This window comes from Solanum stenotomum, chromosome 2 (assembly GCF_019186545.1).
Source record: "Solanum stenotomum isolate F172 chromosome 2, ASM1918654v1, whole genome shotgun sequence".
NCBI classification, from domain to species: Eukaryota; Viridiplantae; Streptophyta; class Magnoliopsida; order Solanales; family Solanaceae; genus Solanum; species Solanum stenotomum.
The window spans coordinates 57,553,886-57,576,942 of NC_064283.1; the positions used below are offsets into that span (position 1 = coordinate 57,553,886).

General features: G+C 35.4%; 2 protein-coding genes across 5 annotated transcripts; both read left to right on the plus strand.

Moving 5' to 3' along the window:
* Positions 1-1,112: 1,112 nt before the first annotated feature.
* LOC125854965 (F-box/LRR-repeat protein At5g63520-like) lies at positions 1,113-7,744 on the plus strand. The gene is made up of 10 exons (XM_049534577.1): positions 1,113-1,355; positions 1,549-1,656; positions 3,362-3,454; positions 3,549-3,677; positions 3,893-3,982; positions 4,547-4,586; positions 4,700-4,852; positions 5,546-5,727; positions 6,441-6,559; positions 7,096-7,744. Exons 1-10 carry the CDS (start codon positions 1,113-1,115, stop codon positions 7,562-7,564), a joined length of 1,626 nt encoding a protein of 541 aa, XP_049390534.1. The 3' UTR covers positions 7,565-7,744.
* A 1,374-nt stretch (positions 7,745-9,118) lies between these two features.
* Positions 9,119-21,980, plus strand: LOC125854954 (F-box/LRR-repeat protein At5g63520-like). Of its 4 annotated transcripts, none has more exons than XM_049534564.1 (10): positions 9,119-9,342; positions 11,670-11,777; positions 15,927-16,019; positions 16,117-16,248; positions 16,421-16,534; positions 16,836-16,875; positions 17,007-17,069; positions 19,580-19,761; positions 20,899-21,017; positions 21,323-21,980. In XM_049534564.1, exons 1-10 carry the CDS (start codon positions 9,127-9,129, stop codon positions 21,780-21,782), a joined length of 1,527 nt encoding a protein of 508 aa, XP_049390521.1. In that variant the 5' UTR covers positions 9,119-9,126; the 3' UTR covers positions 21,783-21,980. The 4 variants fall into 4 exon arrangements, with proteins under 4 accessions (XP_049390521.1, XP_049390522.1, XP_049390519.1 ...); XM_049534565.1 differs by having other exon boundaries at positions 16,433-16,534; positions 21,323-21,979; XM_049534562.1 differs by having other exon boundaries at positions 17,007-17,159; positions 21,323-21,978.
* Positions 21,981-23,057: the final 1,077 nt, after the last annotated feature.

Genomic DNA, 23,057 nt, shown 5'->3' on the forward strand with positions numbered 1-23,057 from the left:
GGCATGCATCGTTTCATGATGCAGATACAAGTATTCAAGGTCATTAACAAGAGCCTCGTTGATACCACATAGAGTTCGAGTTAGCTATGGCGAGCCTCCTTTCTTCCGGAGGATTTCATTTACTTTTCAATTTTGTCAGGATATCGTGGGTCTTGTCCCGACTTCCATCCTTGTCATTTAGAGGCTTCATAGATAGACAGTAGAGTTTGAAAAGTCTGTTTTCATTTATCTTGTTAAATGTTTTAAAGACTTAAGTTGCCTATTTTATGGCGAGTTGAATAATTTATTTTTATTCAGAGTTTTTCATTTGAGTTAAAGCTTTGTAATTGAGTTTCATGAATTTTTATTCAGTTTTTAAGTTTTGTATGCTTGAGTTAGTCTTTCACTTGTAGTCAGCTAGGATGAGGGTTCGCTTGGGGACCAACAATAGTTCTTGAGTGCCGACTACGTTCAGGGTGTAGACTCGGGTCATGACAGAAAATTATAACATCTTATCATTTATCCTTAATAACATGAGCATAAAATTATGACTGTAAAAAAATATCAGGATCTGTAACTTAAGCAATGGTGTCAGTGAGCAATTCAACAGAAGCAAAGTACATGAATATTTAATTGTGCAGAAGAAGAAGAATAAGAAGAAGAATAAGAAGTTCAAAATTTTCGTTGTTTTAAAATGAGAGGAAATCTCTCTATTTATAGACAATAAAGGGTAGTGTGTAAAAATGTTTGTTGTGCCTTATCAGAAATATCACAACTATTTGGAAAAGTTGTAACTTTTCGGAAAAGTCACAACGTTTTCATAAAAGTCTCAACTCTTAATTGAAGTCACAACTTTTCATATAAATCACAACTTTTCATAAAAATCACAATTTTTTTTATAAAACTCACTACTTTTCATGAAAGGAAATACTAGTTTTAGAAATAAATAGATTAAAAGGAAAAAAAAGATTTATGAAAATAAATAAATTAAAAAAAAATCCTGATTTATGATAACGCCACGCATGGACATAAGGTTTTCTTTTATATACATTTATAATTTAGAAATATTTTTAACCCTTATTTTATTAAAAAAATATAAAGAAGCAAATAGTGGGTCTTTTAAGTTATGAAAAATGGCGCCCAAACAAAGACAGAAATTGACGGCGGCGGCGCCGGCAGCAGCAGCAGCAACGGTGCCGGAGCCGACGACGATTGATTCAATCGGAGAAGACCTTCTTAACAACATTCTGTCTCGGTTATCAGCAGAATCATGTGCATCAGCAGCATGTGTGAACAGTAGTTGGAATCTCATCATCAATCGCTTTCTCACTCTTCCAAACCTTTCTTCTGCTCTTTCCTGCAATCCTTGTCTTCAGGTATAAGATTCATCCTTCAGGTTAGGGTTTATGTTTAAGAATTTGAATTTTGATGAGAAATGATGAATTTTTTTTACTAAAATTGACTGTAATTTATTGAAAACTTCATGGAAGAACTAATTTTGGACAATGGGAGTATCTTGTTTAGTTTATGACAAAAGTTTATTGGGTTGAAATTGAACATTTGGTGCAGGATGCTGTAGATGAGGTTGTTGACAAGGTTTTAGCTAGGCCGATTCGGCCCCAGTTTGTAATGGCTTCCATCGGTCCTTCTTATGACTTGAAGGAAGCTCACTATCTCGTATGTCATCTTCTCTCTCTATATGTACTAGTCTCTCTTTACGTGTATTGCATGTGTATTTCATATATCATTTATTATAGAATATAGCATACTTGATCCTTTATTGAATGAAGTCAAAAGGCATACTCTTCGACTAACTTTATATGTATTCCATCAATCACATTATAAAATAATCTTTGATATATCTCATATTGAACTTTGATTGCTCCAATAGATGATGTCGAAAACGACATTTTTTCATCAACTTTATCTATGATATATTCTTCTGCCATAATGATTGTCGATTACGCCTTTCCATTCTTGTCTTATCAAAGTTGATTACTCTTGTTATAGAATTTTTTAACCTCATTTTTTCCATTTTTAAATTTGCACCTTCATCTTATACACTTACAAGTGTCAGAGTTCAAATCTCAAAGATAGTCTTTTTATCTTAATTTCTTCCTCAGGTGACCTTGGTCCTTTCTTCATGTTAGTATTAGCACAATAATCTTCAGACTTTGACGAAAATCATCCTCTTTTCTCTTTTCTTAATCACTTCGCAACATACATATATAATTATATGTGTACACTCAATTGTAATTATCACCATCAAATTTTAAGAAATAGTTCAAGTAAAATAAACATACACATACTCAATGCGACATGTATATGCAGATACAAGTTCAAGAGAGAACAAATATTATCAAAATGTGATGGAAGGTGAAAGTAAAAGTCTGATTAAGCTTAATAAATTACGTATTTGATTAGGTGAAAGATTAACCATGAAAAATGAAAGTGTAAACTTCTTTGATTGATTTTTGTTCCTTTCCTAAGCGGTGGTTTTATTAGTCTCAAGGATCATGCGTGTTGACATTCATACGGAGCATTGGTTGAGTGTAGGAGTAGTTTTTTTTTTATAAAAGAAGAGTGGTTGTTGAGTTTTAACGGGTATTTTTGTATATAGATATAGATGAGTGTTTTTAGTTGGAGGTATTATAGTAATCCCTAACTAATGCGATAAGATTTTCCAGTTATAATTATTTGATTTAAGAAAAAACATGCTCATTGATATAGAATTCGCGCATGATGTGCATGTCCAGATACTCGGAATACTTATAAAGAATGAGAAGCACTGAAGTCAAAAGTTAAATTTCTAAAATGCTTTTAATTTTACTAAATAGCATTCCTTATTTATAATTCTTATTAAAGAAAATGTGTCAAATCAATGATATTTATTTATGTTTGACACCATTTATATTTTGACTATTCATTTGATATTGCAATCAATTTTATCTCAAGACCGATTTGAGAAAAAGTGATATTGTAGTTATTCCGATGACAAATCACTTTCGAAATGTGTTGGCCTGATGCAACACAAAAGTGAAAGACCGGTATTATTTTATGTGGGCAGTCATGAGAGAAGATTTTCACCTAGTTCTTTGAGCATAGTTATCGAGTGATTCATACACAATATCTTTTTAGGCACAAGCAAGCCTATAATCGATCTATGCGAACTACTTAATATATGGAGGCAATCATTATGAAGATTAGAAAGTTAAAATACGCGAAACAATCAGAATAAAAAGGGCCCTTTTATTTTTCTTCAATTGAAATGTTGTACTTTGTTAAACTAGAGATTTTAATAAAACCATCCATTCAACGTATTGAATTGTCACACATTGGAATAAACTATATGTGCTGCTTATGGATCCATATTGTTCTGCAGATTACTGGTAGATTCGGTTGCCAAATTCCAGTTATCACTTCGATATCCTATGGAATTTTTGGGCAAGATGCTAACACTAACCAGTTTGAAGAGGTAAATCTAGTGGTTATAGGCTAGAATCTGCTTGGGATTGCATTCTGACTTCTTCTTAACTAGAATTGACGTGGGGAAAATGATGTTTTTCCAGGTTCAGTGGAACACCATGAAAGATAACCAGGCTCATGAGGATCTTCGTAATGAGGACGAGGGTGTTTTAGTGACTGTTGGTTTCTTGCCAGGATTAATAGTTGATTTTATCCCATTAAAAAGGGCTCGGGTAATCCTCTACTCAAGAAACCGTAACATTTTTACAAATATGTCTGCCTTTATTTAGAGAAATCTGAAGTTCCACTTTTTAACTTGATTTTCGTTTCAAATTTATGAAGTTCCTACTTGGAATTTTGAAGGATATGAATAGTTTTTATCTAGTTGAAAATTTGTGCTAACTTGATTTAAAATGGGATACACTAACTTGGGGAGAACAAATTTCAGGTACTCTTGATTGATGATTTCATGAGGAGTATCACGGACCTCTCGTTTTCTCGTTATGCATCATCACCAATGGGAATTTTGTTATTTTCTGTAAGTCTCAAGTCTCTTAAGACCTTTCATTTTGTCAAAACAGTTTATTCCCTACTTGTCAAAGTGGTGATGCCTTATTTTCCTTAAATTGTGGATAAAGTTAAACCTCATGCTGTCATGCAATTCAGGTTCTGTTTGAGTGTCTGGACTAATCAATTTAGATTTTAGAGTGGGCCGGATTAAAAGTTGTATTGAAGTGTGTGACCAACTCATTTAAGAGAAAGTACACTTTTATTTATTTATATTTGTCTTCAACACACCCCTTTGCGTGCATGCAAAATTCTATTTGATTGGCCAAGCACGAGATATTCTTTTTGAGAATGAGTGGTGGTGAGACTCGAACCTAGGACCTATGCCTGCTCTAATACCATATTGAAGTGTGTGACAGGTTCATCTAAAAGTTTAAGCTGTTAGGGAGAATATTCTTTTATTTATTTAATTTTGTCTTTGGAAAGCTGAATGAACTTTGAGAGACACTCGAAGTTTTTGCTTTTCAAATATCTAGGAACAACCTTCTTTTTCTTACTTGAAAATGTAATTAAATTCATTTGAATGTTGTTCTAGGACAAGGACATTGACATCAAACCGGTCCTTGCAAAGTTAGGTGAGTGAGCTTCATAGTTCTCATCTATGCAATATACTTTTATGGATCCAAATTTCTCTTCTTACTTGATTCTATGAGAAAGAAATTTTATTTTCAGTGCCCCATTTTTGTAGATTATGCTTTTACCGAAGAGACTGTCATTGTGGGTGATGCGGGTTCTCGTTTTTTATACCAAGATGGAACAATAAGTAACCGTTTTAATAACAGAGAGTCCAGTTCAGCTGCTGTAGCTCTTCTGTTTTCAAGGGATACAAACAAACTTCCTGGTATGAATTGCTTCTTGACTGGACTTTGCGGTTTCATATTGTTATCCTGTTTGTTCAATAACAAGAGCACTCCTTTATAAGGCATTCGGGTAGGAGAGAATCTTGCCACCAATGCTAGTCTGACATATTGGGGTGTGATTCCACAATATTTGGGGAACATCACAAACTCAACTTTTGATCAGCTTGGTGCTAACATCTTTGTGGAATAATATGAACTTACCAATTCAAGTACATCTCAATCGTTAGCTAGTTCTATTCCTCAACTTATAAAATAGAAAGAGAGATGGGAAGGAAGAAACATAATCAATTGATCCTCTTCTTCTCTTTTTTATTTTTTTGAGAAAGGTAATAATATTATATATGTGTAGCACAAAGGCTTTGCTAGGCCATCTTTACAGATTACGAAAAAACCACAAATCATAGCTTTCTGCGCCTACTCCAAGAATTCTATGATGTCTAACTTTGAAATAACATCCTTAACAAAGACTTGATCATTGCAGGTAATAATGATATCATCAACATAAACCACTAAATAAATACACAGAAATATATGGGTATTTACACAAATATCAATAAATATATTGATGATTAGATTTGTCTTCTACTTAATATTTCCATATATGTAGGTAATTTAGCATATTATATATCCAGGGAATTTATTGAGAAAATTATTTTCTGGGACCCGGTAAACAGGTGTTGGGGAAACTCAGTTTCATGTAATGTTATCTACTGGCGTTTCACCAATTGGGTCTATATACAAAGCTGTTAATGTTGAGGCGAAATTTCGTGACAATTCTACTCAGTTCATGGTGAGAACAGAAGGCATTGATTATTATCTGGATGGTGAGCCTATTTTAGATCAGATTTATGATGAGGTAAGATAGTTTATCTTCTGAAGGAAATTGGGTTTAATGTTTCAACACCAAAGTTAAGTAGCTAGTTTCTGAAGGAATTAATTTATAGCTGGTTTGTTTAGAAAGGCAACTACCAAAATACTTGCAAATTTTGTGGTGTAACTAGTCTCGTTGTTTTTTTTCCCTTTGATACCTTCCATCATAATGAAATCTTTTAAGTTCAGTAATGCGTGGATTCATCAAATGTCAGAACTCTATTGCTCTTGCCTCACTTAGCAGGGAAGAGTATACAATGGGTTTAACAAGATGCATTATAGCAGATTGGACATATTTGGATGATTAGTGACTTAGAGTTGATCATGCTGTCCGACTGATTTTCAAATTCTATTGGAAACTAAAGATAAAAATTCTGACCATCGCAAATTAAGGTTATAAAAGAATTTACAGAAGAATGTTCATGATTGACATGCACAGTTACACAAGGTATAGCATAATAAGAAGCAGTAATGAAATCACTTTTGTTAAACTATTGCTTTTCTTAAAAATAATTTATTTATGGTTTAATAATCTGCTATAAAGCATAATCTTAAAGTTAATCATACTTATTTAGAACTTAGAAGCTGTCTAATTGATGAAATTTCTCTCCTAGTATACATCTTCCTTCATGAGTGTGTTTGAAAATAATTCACTCCTCGTTTAATTGATGTTGCTTTTCTATGATTTGATTTCACCAGCTGGGAGATCATACCCATTCTCAAACTCTCTATGTTGGAGTTCCAAAGACGAGGAGATGCACTTTTGGGGATGTTCGCATAAGTTCGATGTGTATGCATGAATTCTATTTGGTTTTAAGGTGATTAATGCACTATCGAGCTTGATTATCCTTATGGCCTTCACTTATGATGTTTGATTGTTCTACGATGTTTGGATATGTATGCATGAATTCCATCCTGAGGTGTTTGATGTGTAAAAGCATGCAGATAGAAGGTTTATTCTCTAGGAAGTTTCCATGGTTCATGGAGAGAATGGGGAGTCCTCCTCAACTGAATTTGTTTCTGCAAACATGGAAAAGCATTTTCAATTGTATAACTAATGTTTGGATATCTTTATTATTTTTACTGCTGGTACTTTTCTTTTCTACTTGTATTTGTTGAATCTGTTTTTGAAAATGCTTTTATTGAGTCGAGGGTCTATCAGAAATAACCTCTCTCTCACACAAGGTAGGGTAATGTTTGCACACACCCCTTCCTACCCAAACCCCACTTGTGGGATCACACTGGGCATATTATTGTCGTAGTTGAAACTGCTGTCTTTACAACTATTTTTGCCTTTCCTCGTCCTTTCTCTCTCTCTCTCTCTACTTCTGTAACTAATTATATGAATTTGCAGAGGTGATAACGAGTATCTCTATGTCCATGGTGATGGTATCAGTGATTTCGACTCCTTCCAGTTTTACCATGCAAATCCTGATTTGGCATATGCTTCTTGCAACGATGTTTCAAACGACATGAAGCTTCTGAAGCAGGATCTAAACCACCTAAAAAATGGTGATCATTCTAATAGCAATGGAAGCATGCATATGCATAAGAAGTCTGTTTTTGGTGGTATGATGTTCGCTTGCTATGGTCGTGGAAAGTTATTTTTCGGTGAACCTAATGTAGATGCCTCACCTTTCTTGGAGAACTTCCCTGGGGTTACCTTCTCAGGAACCTATTGTAATGGAGAAATTGCACATGGAGATTATAGCTTCTACGTAAAGGAGTCTAAAGGACAAAGCTGTATACGTTGCAGTTTGCATGAATTTAGCACTGTCTACCTTGTTATGTCATATACTCCTCCTGCATTGCCAGAAGATTAGAGCTTAACTGGCATTGCCTTTGACAATCTGGTTGCCTGATGGGTAGTGGCAAAAAATCTTTGTTGATTTGAATAGGATATTGCTCTGTACTTTTTGGTGTTGGAATTTGGTGGTAGAGGGAAAATGTCTCCTATACATACTTCAAAAGCCATTCTGGCATTGTTATGTTGTAATTTTAGTTACTTAAATGAACTCTCCTCTTTCGGAGACGACCTTTCTATTCCATAAAGGTAGAAGTAAGGTTTATTTATATCCTATCCTCTTTTGACCATATTTGTGATATTATATTGAGTATGTTGTTGATTGTAAATACATTCTTATCTTCGTATCTCATCAAGTTGGAATCACCTAGGAAAAAAGCAACACCCTTATTTGAATGATTATATGATGATTCTATCGTATTCTATCTTGATTATCAAATTTTTTCCTTGTTTGATAAAAGTTGTATTGTATACCATAATCGAATTGTTCAAAATTCAACTTGTGTTCCATTGATTATTTATATTTTGGATTCACCACTGCTTACCATTCATTGTGATAAGGTACGTAAGTTCCTTGCATGAGGTTTTCTTCTTAATTTTGTGAAAGAAGACCCCAGACTCGACAACTTTGGGAAGAACGTTGCCTACCAACCATCAACTAAACTTGGTCACACTCAATGAGAATCAGTGATAACCTGTAGACATTATTTTGAGAAAAAAAACACTTTTTCTTTAAGAGCGGATATACCATACAAATTCAATCAACATGTTAAAGGTGAGCACCAAACACTAAATGAAAACAAAAATAAAATAAAATTATGTAAGCTCAATTGTATTCTGTTGGTCGCAAAAAGATTAAACTGATATTAAACTATATAAGGCATTACAAGTAAGAGGCAAAGGCAACCCTCAGGGGTTGGCCTGCTGGCAATTGACTTGAGCCTTGGGGTTTGCTCCCTTTCAAGGTCTCAAGTTCGAAACCCACTAGGTGCAAATAATTTCTGAGGGCCATCGGACTGGGTAAAACCTTAATTAACCATGGTGCACTTGCGGGAAACTCCTTGCCGAGGGCTTGTGCACCCCCGAGATTAGTCGGGGCTCAAAGAGACTCGGACACCCGGTGCAAATCAAAAAAAAAAAAAAAAGTAAGAGGCAAAGGCCTAACTGTACTAGAAGGGTCAGTACTACAAAAACGAAGGCTACATGTTAGATGTGCTATTACTATTTTTAGTCATAGATGCTTATACTTGACTATTACTAGTCCTATTTGCCGTCTGATATGGAAGCAGACGATGTGTTACATCACCTTGTTGATCCACAATAAGAGATTGCAGTATAAAGGCCGATGATCCATCTAAAACAATGATATTCTCAAAAATAAAAATTTGTTGTAGAGCCCTTCTTAGCTAGCGCATTCACCACTGACATAAAAACATATTGCATACCAAGAGGACCAAAAAAACATACTTACAATTTATATGGACTAGAATTAGATTTACCAATAATTAAAGGACCAAAATGCTAAAAGCTGAACACTGAAAACACACAAAACCATTACGTCGAGGGCATTCAGTTCAGAAAATGGATAAACCAAGGCAGAAACCACCGGCGACGGCGTTATCGCCGGCGACGATTGATATGATCGGAGAAGACCTTCTATTCAACATCTTCTCAAAACTACCAGCAGTAGAATGTGCAGCAGCAGCATGTGTGAGCCGTTCGTGGAACGCTACCATCACTCGCCTCCTTTCTCTTCCAAAGCTCTCTTCTGCTGTTTCACTCGATCCTTCTCTTCAGGTTCTTCTATTTTCACATATGTGTAATTCAAAATTTAAGCATATAATCTCTTTGTCTTAATTTATGTTTCGAATGGCTAATTGTTTGGTTGACCTAATTAGAAAAAATGTCACTCTCTTTAGACTAGTTCCACGAGATATCTGTCACCTCTCACATGCAGTTTCTAGGTAACTCTGTCTACCAAGGGCGTTTCAGTGGCAAAGTTAGAATTTTCATGAATAAGTAAACAAATGAAAAAAATAATTTTAACCGCGTATAAGAAGTGTAATTACCCTTCGAATGGTGTTTGGATGAACCCCTCAAGCCTACCTAGCTCTGCGCCATGGGCATTTGGCCATGAAAATTGTGAGTATTGAAAAAGTAGTTTTTGCTTTCAAAATGAAAAAAATGATAGTATTTGAAAATTGGAGTTATGTTTCATCATGAATACTAATTGGAGTGAAAACAACCTTTTGTTGTTTTTCAAATTCCGGAATTCAACTACAACTCTGAAAAAAGGTTAAAAAAATTGATGGCCAAATACCCCATAGTGTTTTTGCTTCTGGGATTTGAACCTGGGATCTCATGGTGTTCAACCCACTTTATTGACCACTAAGAGACACCCTTGGGTGTGGAAAAATGTCACTCTCGTTAGGTCTGGAAAATGGTGCTACTGCTATTTGAAGAGTCAATTTGATTTGGATTATATTTTTTCCTACTTATTTTAACTATAAGAATTATGATTTGGAGTACTTCTTAAAGAAATTTTGAATATGCAAGTATTACTTATATTGGGGAAGTGAAGAACTGGGTGTCTGAATACTATATGAAGAGTCTATTTGTTTTCGATTATGTTTTTTCAACTGTTTTTACCTAGGGAAAAGGTTTAGAAACGTCCTCCTTCCACCTATCAGATAAAAAATTCCCTCAACGTTTTTTTAAGGTCTAAAAATACCCTTTTTTAACAGCACAATGTCATAGCATTGATGAGTCATTTAATGAAACCAGTGTCTTCATCTTATTGGTCCACATAAATTTTAAAATCAAATCTAACTATCCAACCCATCTAAGGTAAAATATTCAAATCCACCAACTAACCCGTTTTTTTTTTTTTTTAAATTCACAAGGATTCAAACACCCTGCCTTGTTATCAATCATCTTTTCTCCACCTCTACCAATTGTTCCATCATTGTGTAGAACTTCCAAACAGGCCTATTCTTGCAGCAGAAATAATCAACAACCCTCCCCCCCCAAAGTTGGATTTGGATTTGTCATTCGACAATTTTCTAGCAGCCATGGGCCATTCTGCCACCGGAAACCACTCTCATGCCTCGACAGAAATTCTATATTGAACCTATAAGTACCATTAAAAGACTCCAATCCCTCGCCTTGAAATCCTCTCCGCTCTGGCTCTAGCTCGTTCATGAACATCATAAATATTCAAGTCTTAAAGAAAACACAACAGAAAATCAGGAAGGCAGTGTAACTGCCGGCTGTTCCATAGAAATTCAACCAAAAATGCAAAGGTTCCTTATTCTTCTCTTAGACAAGGAAAAAACAGAGATGTTCATAGATTGAAAAAAATGGGTTGTAGGTGGGTTTGGATCTTTTAGTTAGATAGTTAGATTTGATTTTAAAATTTTTGTGGACCAAAAAGATGAAGCCACTTGTTTCATTAAATGAATCATCAATGCCATGTCATTGTACTGTTAAAAAAAGGGCTATTTTTAGACCTTAAAAGGGACGTTGAGGGCATTTTTATAGGTGGAAGGAGGGCATTTTAAAACCATTTGTGATATGTTAAGGCCATTTTTGAACCTTTTCTCTTTTTAACTATAATAATTTTGTCTTGGAGTACTTCTTACAGTATTTTTGAATATGCAAGTATTACTTATATTGAAAAAGTGAAGAAATTGGTGTCCGAATACACACAATAAGTTATAGGAATTGACCCTCGTACTCCAAACCTGACCTTTTTTTCTGGGACAGAGGGAGTAATTTATGTATAAGAGTTTGAATTTATTTATAAATCCCAGAGGAGGCAACAACACTAGGTGATTTTCCCCTTCTGTCCAAGCCAGCGTCGGTGGACACATTTATCTAGTACGTGTGCTGGTGTGAAATAGAAAGTACTCAGTGGAATTAGTTGAGATGCAGACAAGTTGACTCGGACACCATGGTTATAAAAAAAAGAGAAGTGATGAAAGGAAATAGTTAAAATTTGATAACAAAATCAGTTTGTTGGACTTCAGAAAACCAAACAGGAGAACTATTTTGGAACAAAGGCAGTATCTTGTTTAGTGTTTATTATATGAATTTATTGAGTGGGAATTCAATTTTTGGTGTAGGTTGCTGTGAATGATGTTATTGACAAAGTTTTAGCTTGTCCAATTCGGCCCCAGTTTGTCATTGCTTCCATTGGTCCTACTTTTGACTTGGATGAAGCTCACCGTCTGGTATGCACTCTTCTCTCTGAATTTGGCATTTGTGTGCACTATATGTTGTGACTCGGTCGACAGATCTGTTTGCTAAATTGTCTATATTGAAAAAGAAACATTTTCTGATGAGTAAGTGCTTTTTTTACTCGGAGATTAAGATATTAATTTGACTTCCGTTTTTTTTTTTGAAATTAGTAATGTTGTATTCCTCAGCATTAAGGATATGCTGGTGACCTCCAAAAATTCGTACATAGAGGGGCTAGGAAGGCTAATTACAAAGATCCTAACATATCTACTAGTTGCTCTACCTCCTCTATACATTCCTGTTTACACCAAAAATACAAATATGCAATGCAATTTTCTTTGACTTTCTGTATGGAGTTTGATTTGTTCTCATAGCATCTTCCATTTCTTTCCTTCCATACTGACCACCATATGCAAGCTGGAATAATTCTCCACCATTTTTTTTTGGCTTTTACTGCCTCCTCTCCTGATCCAGCAACTCAACAGGTCAGCAGTATGTTCTGGCATCGCCCAGCTGTTACCAGTGAGCCTCAAAAACAGAGACCATAGTTGACCTGTGACTCTACAGTGTAGAAAAAGATGGCTGTTGGTCTCATTTGTCTCATTGCATAGAAAACACCTTGGTACTAGTTGTACACCTTTCCTCTGCAGTACCTCCTGTGTCAGACAGGCCCTCTTAGCTACCAACCATACAAAACATTTGATCTTGGTTGGTGCTTGGCTTGTCCATACATATTTCCATCTAGCCAATCTGAGACCTTGTTGAGTTCCCATTTCCTTCTTATAGAGCTTGTTAACTGTGAATCTTCCATCCTCAGAGTGTACCCACGAGATTGTGTCTGGCCTTGCAGCAAAACCAATAAACTCATTGATTGCATGTAACAATTGTGCCACCCTAACTATTTCCCAGTCATTGAAATGTCTCCTGAAAGATATATCCCAACCATTTTCCCAACTCTCAGCTAGAGTGATATCTGGATTGCTACAGAAAGAAAATAAGTTTGGGATATTAATTTAACTTCCGTACTCTCCCTGTTTCAATATAAATGGCTTAGGCTTAGTTTGATTTGGCAAGGAGTTTATGAAAGATGGTGAAACTTTTGGAACTTGTGCCTTAAATATGACAACATTTGTGTCACCATAGAATTTTTGAAACTTGTGGTCTTAAATATGGCATAACATTAATCTCAGAGGCAATGCCTAGCAAGATTGTTGACACTCTCTCAAGTTGGGAGGAAGCAGGAATTGAGGCAAAGAACAGAAGTTATTGGAGGACAATTCCAGCATGCATCTGGTGGACCATTTGGAGAGAAAGGAATGCTAGAAGCTTTGAGGATAGAAGCAGATCCCTACAAATGATCAAAACAGATTGTATTCTGTTATTATGTTTTTGGTGTACAAAGAGTTCCCCTGTAGATGCAGAAGCTCCTAGAAGTATTAGAATCATCCTAGGCTTGCTGTTTTTGTTCCTAGATTTTCATACGTTTTTTGTAAAGGGGCTTTCAGTACTACATAAGTACTGGTTTATAATACAAATCGTTACCTTCTCAAAAAAATAAAATATGGCATAACATTTGTGTGGCTATCCAAACTCGACTAGAGAATACCGTCCCTATTACTATTTAGAGGACCATTTGGAAAGAGAGGAATTCTAGAATTTTTCAAGACAAAAGGAGAATATCGTAGTCCCAAGTTCATATGTATGCTTTTGCTTTCTTTTTTCGGACAACATGGCTGAGGTAGAAGTCACTCAGGATGTAGAGAGTCTTTACATAGTCTATTATGACTAACAGGACATTATAACTGGTTCACCGCACCAGCACACTCTTGGTGCTGGTCATACATTTATAAAAGCTACTTGTAAAAAAAGGTTTCTTATAAAAAAAATACCTATAGGAAAAACTCTTACAAGTTGTGAAAATTGTATAGAATAATGCCATTAATAGAAGGGGAAAATGTCATATTTGCCTCTCTGCTATTGAAAAAAGTTTAATATTGCCCTTCTTAATATAATCGATCCATGTATGCCCTTAATGTTATACTATTGGTCCATATATGCCCTTACTGTTATACTATCGGTCCATATATGCCCTTAAATTTATAAAAGTGGCTCCAATTTGCCCTTCCTCTGATAAGTGATAACCCCATCCATTAGCTGAAAATGGCATGCCAACTCACCACTCCAATCCTTGTTCTCCCACCACAACCCAAAGTCACCAACACCGTGACCTACCATCATCACCAACATAATGATTCTACTTAGTATTGCATTTGTTAGGTGTCTTGATCTCTCAACTGCACATCATCTCCCTGTTTTAAAGCCAACAAACTATTTTTTAGATCATTTTGAATTGTATTCGGTCCGTAAGTGTGATTTATTCTGAGGAAGTTGCTTTGAGTTTTTTGGACAGAAAAAAGGTCTCTGTTTAGTCTGCCTTCGATTTGCTGAGGGAGTTTCTGTAGATATAGGCATGTAAAGATGCTGTCCAAATTGTATTTATGGGTTTGATGACAATCAAGCTAATATGTTACATCAGATGTTCCATCATCATTTTTGTAGATCGAATAATTATAGTTGTTAATCAGTGGTTGGTAAAAGCTAAGCGTAGGCCGTATGCGAATGGATGGAGTTAACAGAGGAAGGGGAAATTTGAGCCACTTTTATAACTGTAAAGGGCATAGATGGACGGATAGTATAATATTAAGGGCATATGTGGACCAATAATATAACGGAGGACAATATTGAACATTCAATAATAGAGAGCAAATACAACCGTTTCCCTTAATAGAATACAACCCTTTCCCTTAATAGAATGGTCGCACACATTTTAGTACATCACCGAGTTAAAAGTGTCTTACAAATTGGACTAAAGAGTATTATTCTATTATATAACATAATAATTTATGACCTTAGTTTTGTTCTAAGCAATAATTCAATTCTTCAAGAATCAACTTGGATTTACTTTCAATTTAGTATAAATGGAGCATGTCAGGACACATAACTAAACTTTTGGATTACTGAAACATCAGAGGAAGGAATTCCAGTCAACTAAAATGAATTGTTTGCTTTTGTTTTATTGTTGGTGTAAACAGAGTTATGTAAATGATGCTGAAACAGTGATAGATCTCATAGAATCCTTTTAAGATAGAATGGGTATTCTTCTGGCGCTTTGTAAATACTTTTGACAGCTATGTCTGCTCGGACTCTCCAAAATGTTGCTGCACATGTGTCGGTTCACATTTTTGGAGGGCCTAGAACCCGCCCACTCAAAGGCGTTTTGAAGAGTCAGAGCAACATAGTTTGACAGCACCTTGTGGTACTACATCTATTCAGTGTTATCAAAGGCGCGCTTAAGTCCTGAAGCGAGGCTCAAAACGTGTTGAGCGTTTCGCCTCGCTTTATGTGCGCTTTAGTGTCGTCATCAAGGTTCTAAGGCAAACATTTCCTTACCAATGAGCCTCTTATGAAGAAGTGAAACTAAATAATTGATATTTCACTTTATCATAATTTTTTTTTTTCAATTTCCTTGGTCATATATTTGTCATTCATGTTTATAATTATTAATCTTGGACTAAGCATATATATTTGTATTCTTTTCTCCCTTTGTGCCTTTTTTCATTAAAGTCCACGCTTTATTTGCGCTTTGCGCTTAAAGCCCCCACAGACCTCAGAGCATTTTTGCGCTTTTCGCCTTTGATAACACTGCATATAATGCACTTACCATTTTTCAAAAAAAAAATTAAAGTATTTTTGAAGAGGTTTAAAATGAAATAGAAGAACTGAGAAGGATGAGATAATGTGTAAAAGATAGGAGAATGAAGCGCAGTAAAATACGGTGAAGAATATTTTAGTAACAGACCTGTTAAACTCTATAATTGCTCTAGTCAATTGTAGGATTGTTGGGAACATTTTTGGCTTAAGGCTTTTTAGGAGAGATCCACTAGTTCTTAATCAGAAAGAAAGGAAAGATCAACTGGTTACGTAGTAATTTGTGTTAGGGTATAATAACCTACAAACATTTTACCTAATTTTTAGCATAGTTATAGTCCCCCTTTTTGTTATTTCAATTGAAGTACTGTACTTTGTTACAGTAGTGGCCTTAATAACATCATTTCCACTCATTATATGAATTATTTCTGCAGATCGCTGGTAGATTTGGCTCCCAAATTCCAGTAATTACTTCGATATCCCAAGGAATTTTTGGGCAAAATGCTACCACTAATGAGTTTGAAGAGGTGAATCTAATGGATATATATTAGAACCTATTTGGGATTTTGCATTCTGACTGCTTTTAACAAGAATTGAAGTGCAGAAAAATGATGTTTTTTCCAGGTTCAGTGGGAAACATTTGATGATGAGGAGGAGGCTCATGCCGATCTTGGTAATGAGATCCACGGTGCTTTACTAACTGTTGGCTTCTTGCCAGGACTGGCAATTGATTTAATCCCATTATCAAAAACTCGGGTAAGTTTTTGCTCCAGTAGTCCTAACATATCTTTAAAATATGAATGCCCGCCTTATTGTGAGAAATTTGAACTTCCACCTTTTAACTTGATTTTCAGTTCAAATTTTATGAAGTTCCTACTAGAGAATTTCTGCTAACTTGATTCAAAATGGGATATACTAACTTGGGGAGAACAAATTTCAGGGAAATCAAGTACTCATGATTGATGATCTCGTGCTCAGTGTCAGGGAACGCTCATCCTCTCGTTCTGGATCAGCATCACCGGTGGGGATTTTGTTATTTTCTGTAAGTCCAAAGTCTTGTAAACCTATCATTTTGTTATTTCTGGCACCCCTGTGGCAAAGCAGTTTATTCCAATGATGCCTAATATTCTATAATTGTGGATAAGGGGATAAAATTAGTTCTTATGCAATTCAGATTCTGTATGAGTGCCTGGACTAGTCAATTTGGATTTAGAGTGAGTCGGATTAAAATGCTTGATGAACTTTGAGGGATTGGAGTTTTTGCTTTTCTAGTATATAAATATGATCAACCTTTTTTCTTTTTACATTTAAGTGTAACAAAATCCATTTGAATGTTGTTCTAGGATGAGGATACTGACATCAAACTTGTCCTTGAAAAGTTTGGTGAGTTGGTTTCATAATTGTTCATTTATGAAAAACTTTATTTGTTCACATTTAATGGATGCTGATTTGTCTTTGTATTTGATTCTGTGAGAAACAAGTTATATTTTAAGTGTCACCTTTCGTGTTTGTAGATTATGCCTTTTCCGCTGAGACTGTCATTGTGGGTGACGGAGGTTCTCAGTTTTTATACCGAGGTGAAACTGCAATTAATCCTTCTAATAACAAAGCGGCGAGTTCAGCTGCTGTTGCTCTTTTATTTTCAAGGGATAGAGGCAAACCTCCTGGTACGTGTTGCTTTTTGATTAAAATTTTACGGTTTCAAGTTGTGATCCTGTTTGTCTGATAACAAAAGCTCTATTTTACAAGGTCGTCACGAATGAGTATTGTTCACTAGGTTGTTTCAAATAGACCCAAAAAATTTGGGGCCAAATTAAGCCGGTTTATCGTATTCTGGAAAATACATGTACACACGAACTAATGCACACAAAAAGCTAAGAAAGTCCTGAATTTCAGATTCGTGGCGTGAAACTCCAAAAAGCAACATTGGTCCTTAAGAAACAATATGCATTGTTCATTAGGTCGTTCCGAATGGACCTTCAAAAGAATATGGGGTCAAACAGAGTTGGTCAGTCATATTTCATAAAATTCATAAACTTATACACATGAAAAGCTGAGATAATTATGAATTCCTGTTTTGTGACCTCAAAACTTGAAAAATGCATAGACTATTAGGCACAAAAAGTAGAGATAATCCAAATTCTTGTTTCGTGATCCCGAAACTACAAAAAAGCGACGTTAGTCCTTGAGAAATAATGAGTATTGTTCATTAGGTAGTTTCGGATGAATCCTCAAAAGTGGGGCCAAACAAAGTTGGTCAATTGTATTTTGAAAATTTCATGAACTACACTTGAAAAGCTGAGTTGAATTCTAGTTTTGTGACCTCGAAACTCCAAAAAATGACTTTGGTTCTTGTGAAACAAAAAGTATCGATCGCTAGTTCGTTTTGAGTGGATCCACAAAATTTAGGGCCAAGCAAAGTCGGTCGATCATATTTCAAAGTCATAAAATTCATGGACCTACACATACGAAAAATTGAGGTAATCATGAGTTCCTATTTCGTGACCTCAGAAACTTGAAAAAATCATAGACTAATAGACACTGAGATAATCCTGTATTCTAGTTTCGTGACACAAACTCCAACAAAAAAAACGATACTGGTCCTTGAGAAACAAGAAGTATCGTTCAACAGGTCGTCTTGAATGGATCCACAAAATTTTGGGTCATACCTATTTAGTGGATCGATTTCAAAAAATTCATCTATTAATACACACGAAAAACTGAGATAATCCTTAAGTCTTGTTTCGTGACCCTACTCTAAAATAAGCAATGTTGGTCCTATAGAGGCAATAAGGTATCGTTCACTAGGTCATCCGAATGGACCCACAAAAATTTGGGGGCTAAATGGATTCTGTTGATCGTATTCTGAAAAATTCATCGACTAATATATACACCGAAAGTTGAGATAATCCTGACTAGTGAATTCTAGTTTTGTGACCCCGAAATTCCAAAGGAAGTCCGGTCCTTGAAAAACAATGAGTATCGTTGAGTTGGTCGTATTGAATGGACCCACTAGATTTGGGGCCAAACCAGGTAGGCATTTCCCCAAGGCACTAATATGATGACTCTTGAACCAATCAATAGAATGAAACAAAATAAAGTCAGTTGATCATATTTTCAAAAACTTCATGGACTAGTACACATGAAAAACTGAGATAATTTTGAATTCTTGTTTCATGACCCTGAAACTCAAAAAAAAAAAAGCGATGTTGCTCCTTGAGAAACAATGAGTATGGTTGTTTAGGTCATTTCTATTGGTCAATCGTATTCCAAAAAATGTCATGGACTAATACACATAAAAACCGAGATAATATTGAATTCCTATTTCATGATTACAAAATTCTAAAAAAAGCGACATCGAACATGGAAAAGCAATGAGTTTCTTTCATTATGTTGTTTTGAATGGACCCACAATTTGGGGTCAAACGAAGTCAGTCAATCATATTCCGAAATATTCATGTATAAGTACATGTGAAAAACTGAGATAATCCAAAATTCTTATGTCATGACCCCGAAACTGCAAAAAAAAAGTGACGTCAGTTTGGTAGAGGCACTAAGTATCGTTCACTGGGTCTATTCGAATAGACCTGCAAAATTTTGGGCCTTACGGAATTGGTGGATCATATTTCTAAAATTCATGGAAAGTAGTGATGTCAGTCCTTGAAAAACAGTATGTGTTGTTCACTAGGTCACTACGATGGACCTAGAAAATTTGGTCCTAACAAAATCGGTCGATTGTATTCTGAAAAATTTATAGCTTGAGCACCGTGTAGTACATTTGACCTGTATTTTTCTGAATAACTTCAGTAAGTGCTACCCCCCATGTGCTTTCTCAAATGAAATTTTATCCTCTTTTAACTTTGTTGTTGCTCATGATCTTTTAGGTGCATTTCCTTGGTACTTTTGTAAAATTCTCAGTATTTTTAGAGTCATGCCGCTGCTTTTTTAGCAGTTGTATCCGTAAATATAGTTTAAAATATTAGATTCCTTATCTTCTAGTTAATATTCTCGTTACTTCGTATAATTTAGTAAATTATAAGTCAAGGGAGTTTATCGTGGCAATCATTTTCTCGGATCCTTTAAACAGGTGTTGGGGAAACTCAGTTTCACGTGATGTTATCCACTGGCATTTCATCGATTGGGCCTACATACAAAGCTGTTTCTGTTAGGGAGAGATCCAGTGACTACTCCACTTGGCTCACTGCAAAAAGAGAAGCAGTTCATGGAAGTCTGGATGGTCAGACTATTTTAGATCAGATTTATGATGAGGTAAGGTAGTACATCTTGTGCAGAAAATTGGAGTTAATGTATCAGCACTAACTTTTAACTAGCTAGTTTCTGAAGGAAGTAATTTACAGCTGGTTTGTTTAGAAAGGAGACTATCAAATGCTTACAAGATATGTAGTGTAACTAGTCTCGTTTCCTCTTCCTCTGATTCCTCCACCGTAGTGAAGCCTTTTAAGTTCAGAATTGTGGGGAGATCCATCAAATGCCAGAATACTCTTGCCTCACTTTAGCAGGGATGAGCATGCAATGTGTTTAGAGAGATGCATTATGGCAGATTGGAGATATTTGGATGATTAGAGTCTATCATTCTGTCTTTGCTTATTTTCAAATTCCATTGGTAGATCTCAAAGAATGTGGGCCTTACAAATCAAGGCTATAAAAAGTTTTACAGAAGTATGTTTACTACCCCTTTTCATAAGAATACTTTATAGAAGTACGCTTATTATTTGATCTATTGTCGCATGCACAATTGCAAAAGGCATATAATAAGATATGAATAATAAAACTTCGTAAAAAAAATAAAAATCCTCTAGATGAACCAAAAAAAATAAATTGCTTTTGTTAATCAGGTTCCATAGTGGTTTACTAATCTTTCTATAATGCCTAATTTGAAAGTGAAGGTTTCTTGGTTGGATTTTATATTTTACTTAGCCATTTAGAACTTAGAAGCTGTCTAAGTGATGCCATTTAGAACTTAGAAGCTGTCTAAGTGATGATATATTTTGCTCTCCTAGTGTACATGATACATCATGTGTGTGTGTGTCAACCCATGAACATTGTTGAGTTTCCACATCAGTGTGGGGATGGGAAATTGGTTTCTTTATATATGGTATTGGACAATCCTTGCCTAAGGTCCATTTCTTTACATGGCATTAGAGCTAGACTCATCCCAATTTTACTCGACGTTGGACCCCTATCTTATATTATCGGAGTGCGAGAAGGTGTTGAGTTTCCACAATGGTGTGGGTACGAGGAATTGGTCTTTTTATATTGTCTTGGGCAATCCTCACCGCATGAGCTAGCTTGTGGGGTTAGATTAGGCCCAAGTTCCATTTCTTTACATACAAATTCACATTATTCTCTGACTTGAGATGTTTCTCTATTATTTGATTTTTCCAGCTTGGAGGTCATAACAATTGTCCAGTTCTATATGTTGGAGTTACGAAGAGAAGGAAATGCTCTATTGGCCAGGAAAAACCAAGCTGGATAAGTACGCATGAATTCCATGAGGTTTTAAGGTGATTAATGCACCGTTGCACTTGATTATCCGTTTCTGGTCTTCACTTATGATGTTTGAATGTTCTGCTCTCCGTCTTTACTACCTTTTTTGTGTCCTGAGGCGATGATTTGCACATGCTGGTAGAGGGACTATTGTCCAAGAAGTTTACATGGTTCTTGGAGAGAATAGGGAGTCCTCCTCACCCAAGTTTGTTTCTGCTAATGTGGAAAGCCATGTTAATTTTAGTTGAAACCACTATGCTCATAGTCTAGTACACTTTTCGGTGTCCTCTTCACTTCTGTAACTAATTGTAAGAATTTGCAGAGGTGATGAGGAGTATCTGTATGTCCATGGTGTTGGTATCAGAAGTGGAGACTCCTTCCGGTTTTACCATGCAAGTTCTGATTTGGCGCGTGCTTCTTGCAACACTGTTGCAAATAACTTCAGACATTTGAAGCAACTTCTTAACTACGAACGTGTTGATCATACTAATAGCAACAGCGTAGCTATGCAAAAGAAGCCTGTGTTTGGTGGTATAATGTTTGCTTGCTGTGGTCGTGGCAAGTTATTTTTTGGTGAACCTAATGTAGACGGCTCACCTTTCTTGGAGAACTTCTCTGGGGTTACTTTCTCAGGAACCTATTGTACCGGAGAAATTGCATGTGCAGATTTAAGCTCATACGAACAGGGTTCTCAGGAGCACAGCTCTATACGTTGCAATTTGCACGTATTTAGCACCGTCTACCTGGTTATGTCATATACCCCTCCATCGCCACAACATTAGAGATAGCTGGTTTTGCCATTGACAATCCTGACGGGTAATGGCAAAAGAAAAGATTTTTTTTCTGGAATTTTGTACTTCTAATTTATTGCTGTTTCTTATTAGTAGAAAAAATTGTGTTGTAAATGACACTACTGCAAGAATTGTGCTATTTTTTGAGTTGCTCTTCCATGTATGGCTCCTACACATTCTTATGTCACATTCAACCTCACATAAAGTATGCCAGGTATTAGAAATGTCGAGTTTAATCAGTTTTATACGACTAACCCCATACAAGAATACTTATGATGTCCCCTTTAGAAAAATGTAAATAATCTAAAACTTTTTTTCGGGAAATATAGACACAAATTTCTAGGAAACTAACACTTGTTTTTGAACAAGAAGTAAAAACAAATATTATAATACACATGAAAAGTTGAGATAGTCATGAATTCTTATTGCATACATGACCCCAAAACTCTGAAAAGCAATGTCAGCCCTAGAGAAGCAATGAGTGTCGTTCACTAGGTCTCTTCGAATGGGCCAACAAAATTGGTAACCAACAAAATTTGAGGCGAAACGGAATCGGTTAATAGTATTCAAAAAAATTCACGGAAACAGAGATAATCCAATTTTTTTTTTTGTGATCCTGAAACTCTTAGAAAAGTGATCAATCCTAGAGTAGCAATCATATCATTCACTAGGTAATTATGGATGTTCCTACAAAATTTGGAGATAAAAATTTTTGGACAACAATATTTACAAAATATGTATAGTCTAATACACACGAAAAATTGAGAAAAATCCTAAATTTCTATTTCATGACTTCTAAATCCCAAAAAAAAAAGTGGTGTGGATCCTATAGAAGCTATGAATATAACTTGTAAGGTAATTACAGATGGTCCTACAAATGTTGGAGACAAATTTTTGGACAATAATATTTACAAAAGATGCATAGTTTAATACACACGAAAAATTGAGAAAAATCCTAAATTTCTATTTCATGACTTCTAAATCCCCAAAAAAAAAGTGGTGTGGATCCTATAGAAACTATGAATATAATTTGTTACGTAATTACGGATGGTCCTACAAATGTTGGAGACAAAAATTTTTGGACAATAATATTTACAAAATATGCTTAGTCTAATACACACGAAAAATTGAGAAAAATTCTAAATTTCTATTTCATGACTTCTAAATGCCAAAAATAAAAGTGGTGTGAATCCTATCAGGGCCGGCTCTATGCTTATTTGAATAAGGCATTGGCCTTAGGCCCCCAATTTTAGGGGGCCTCAATTT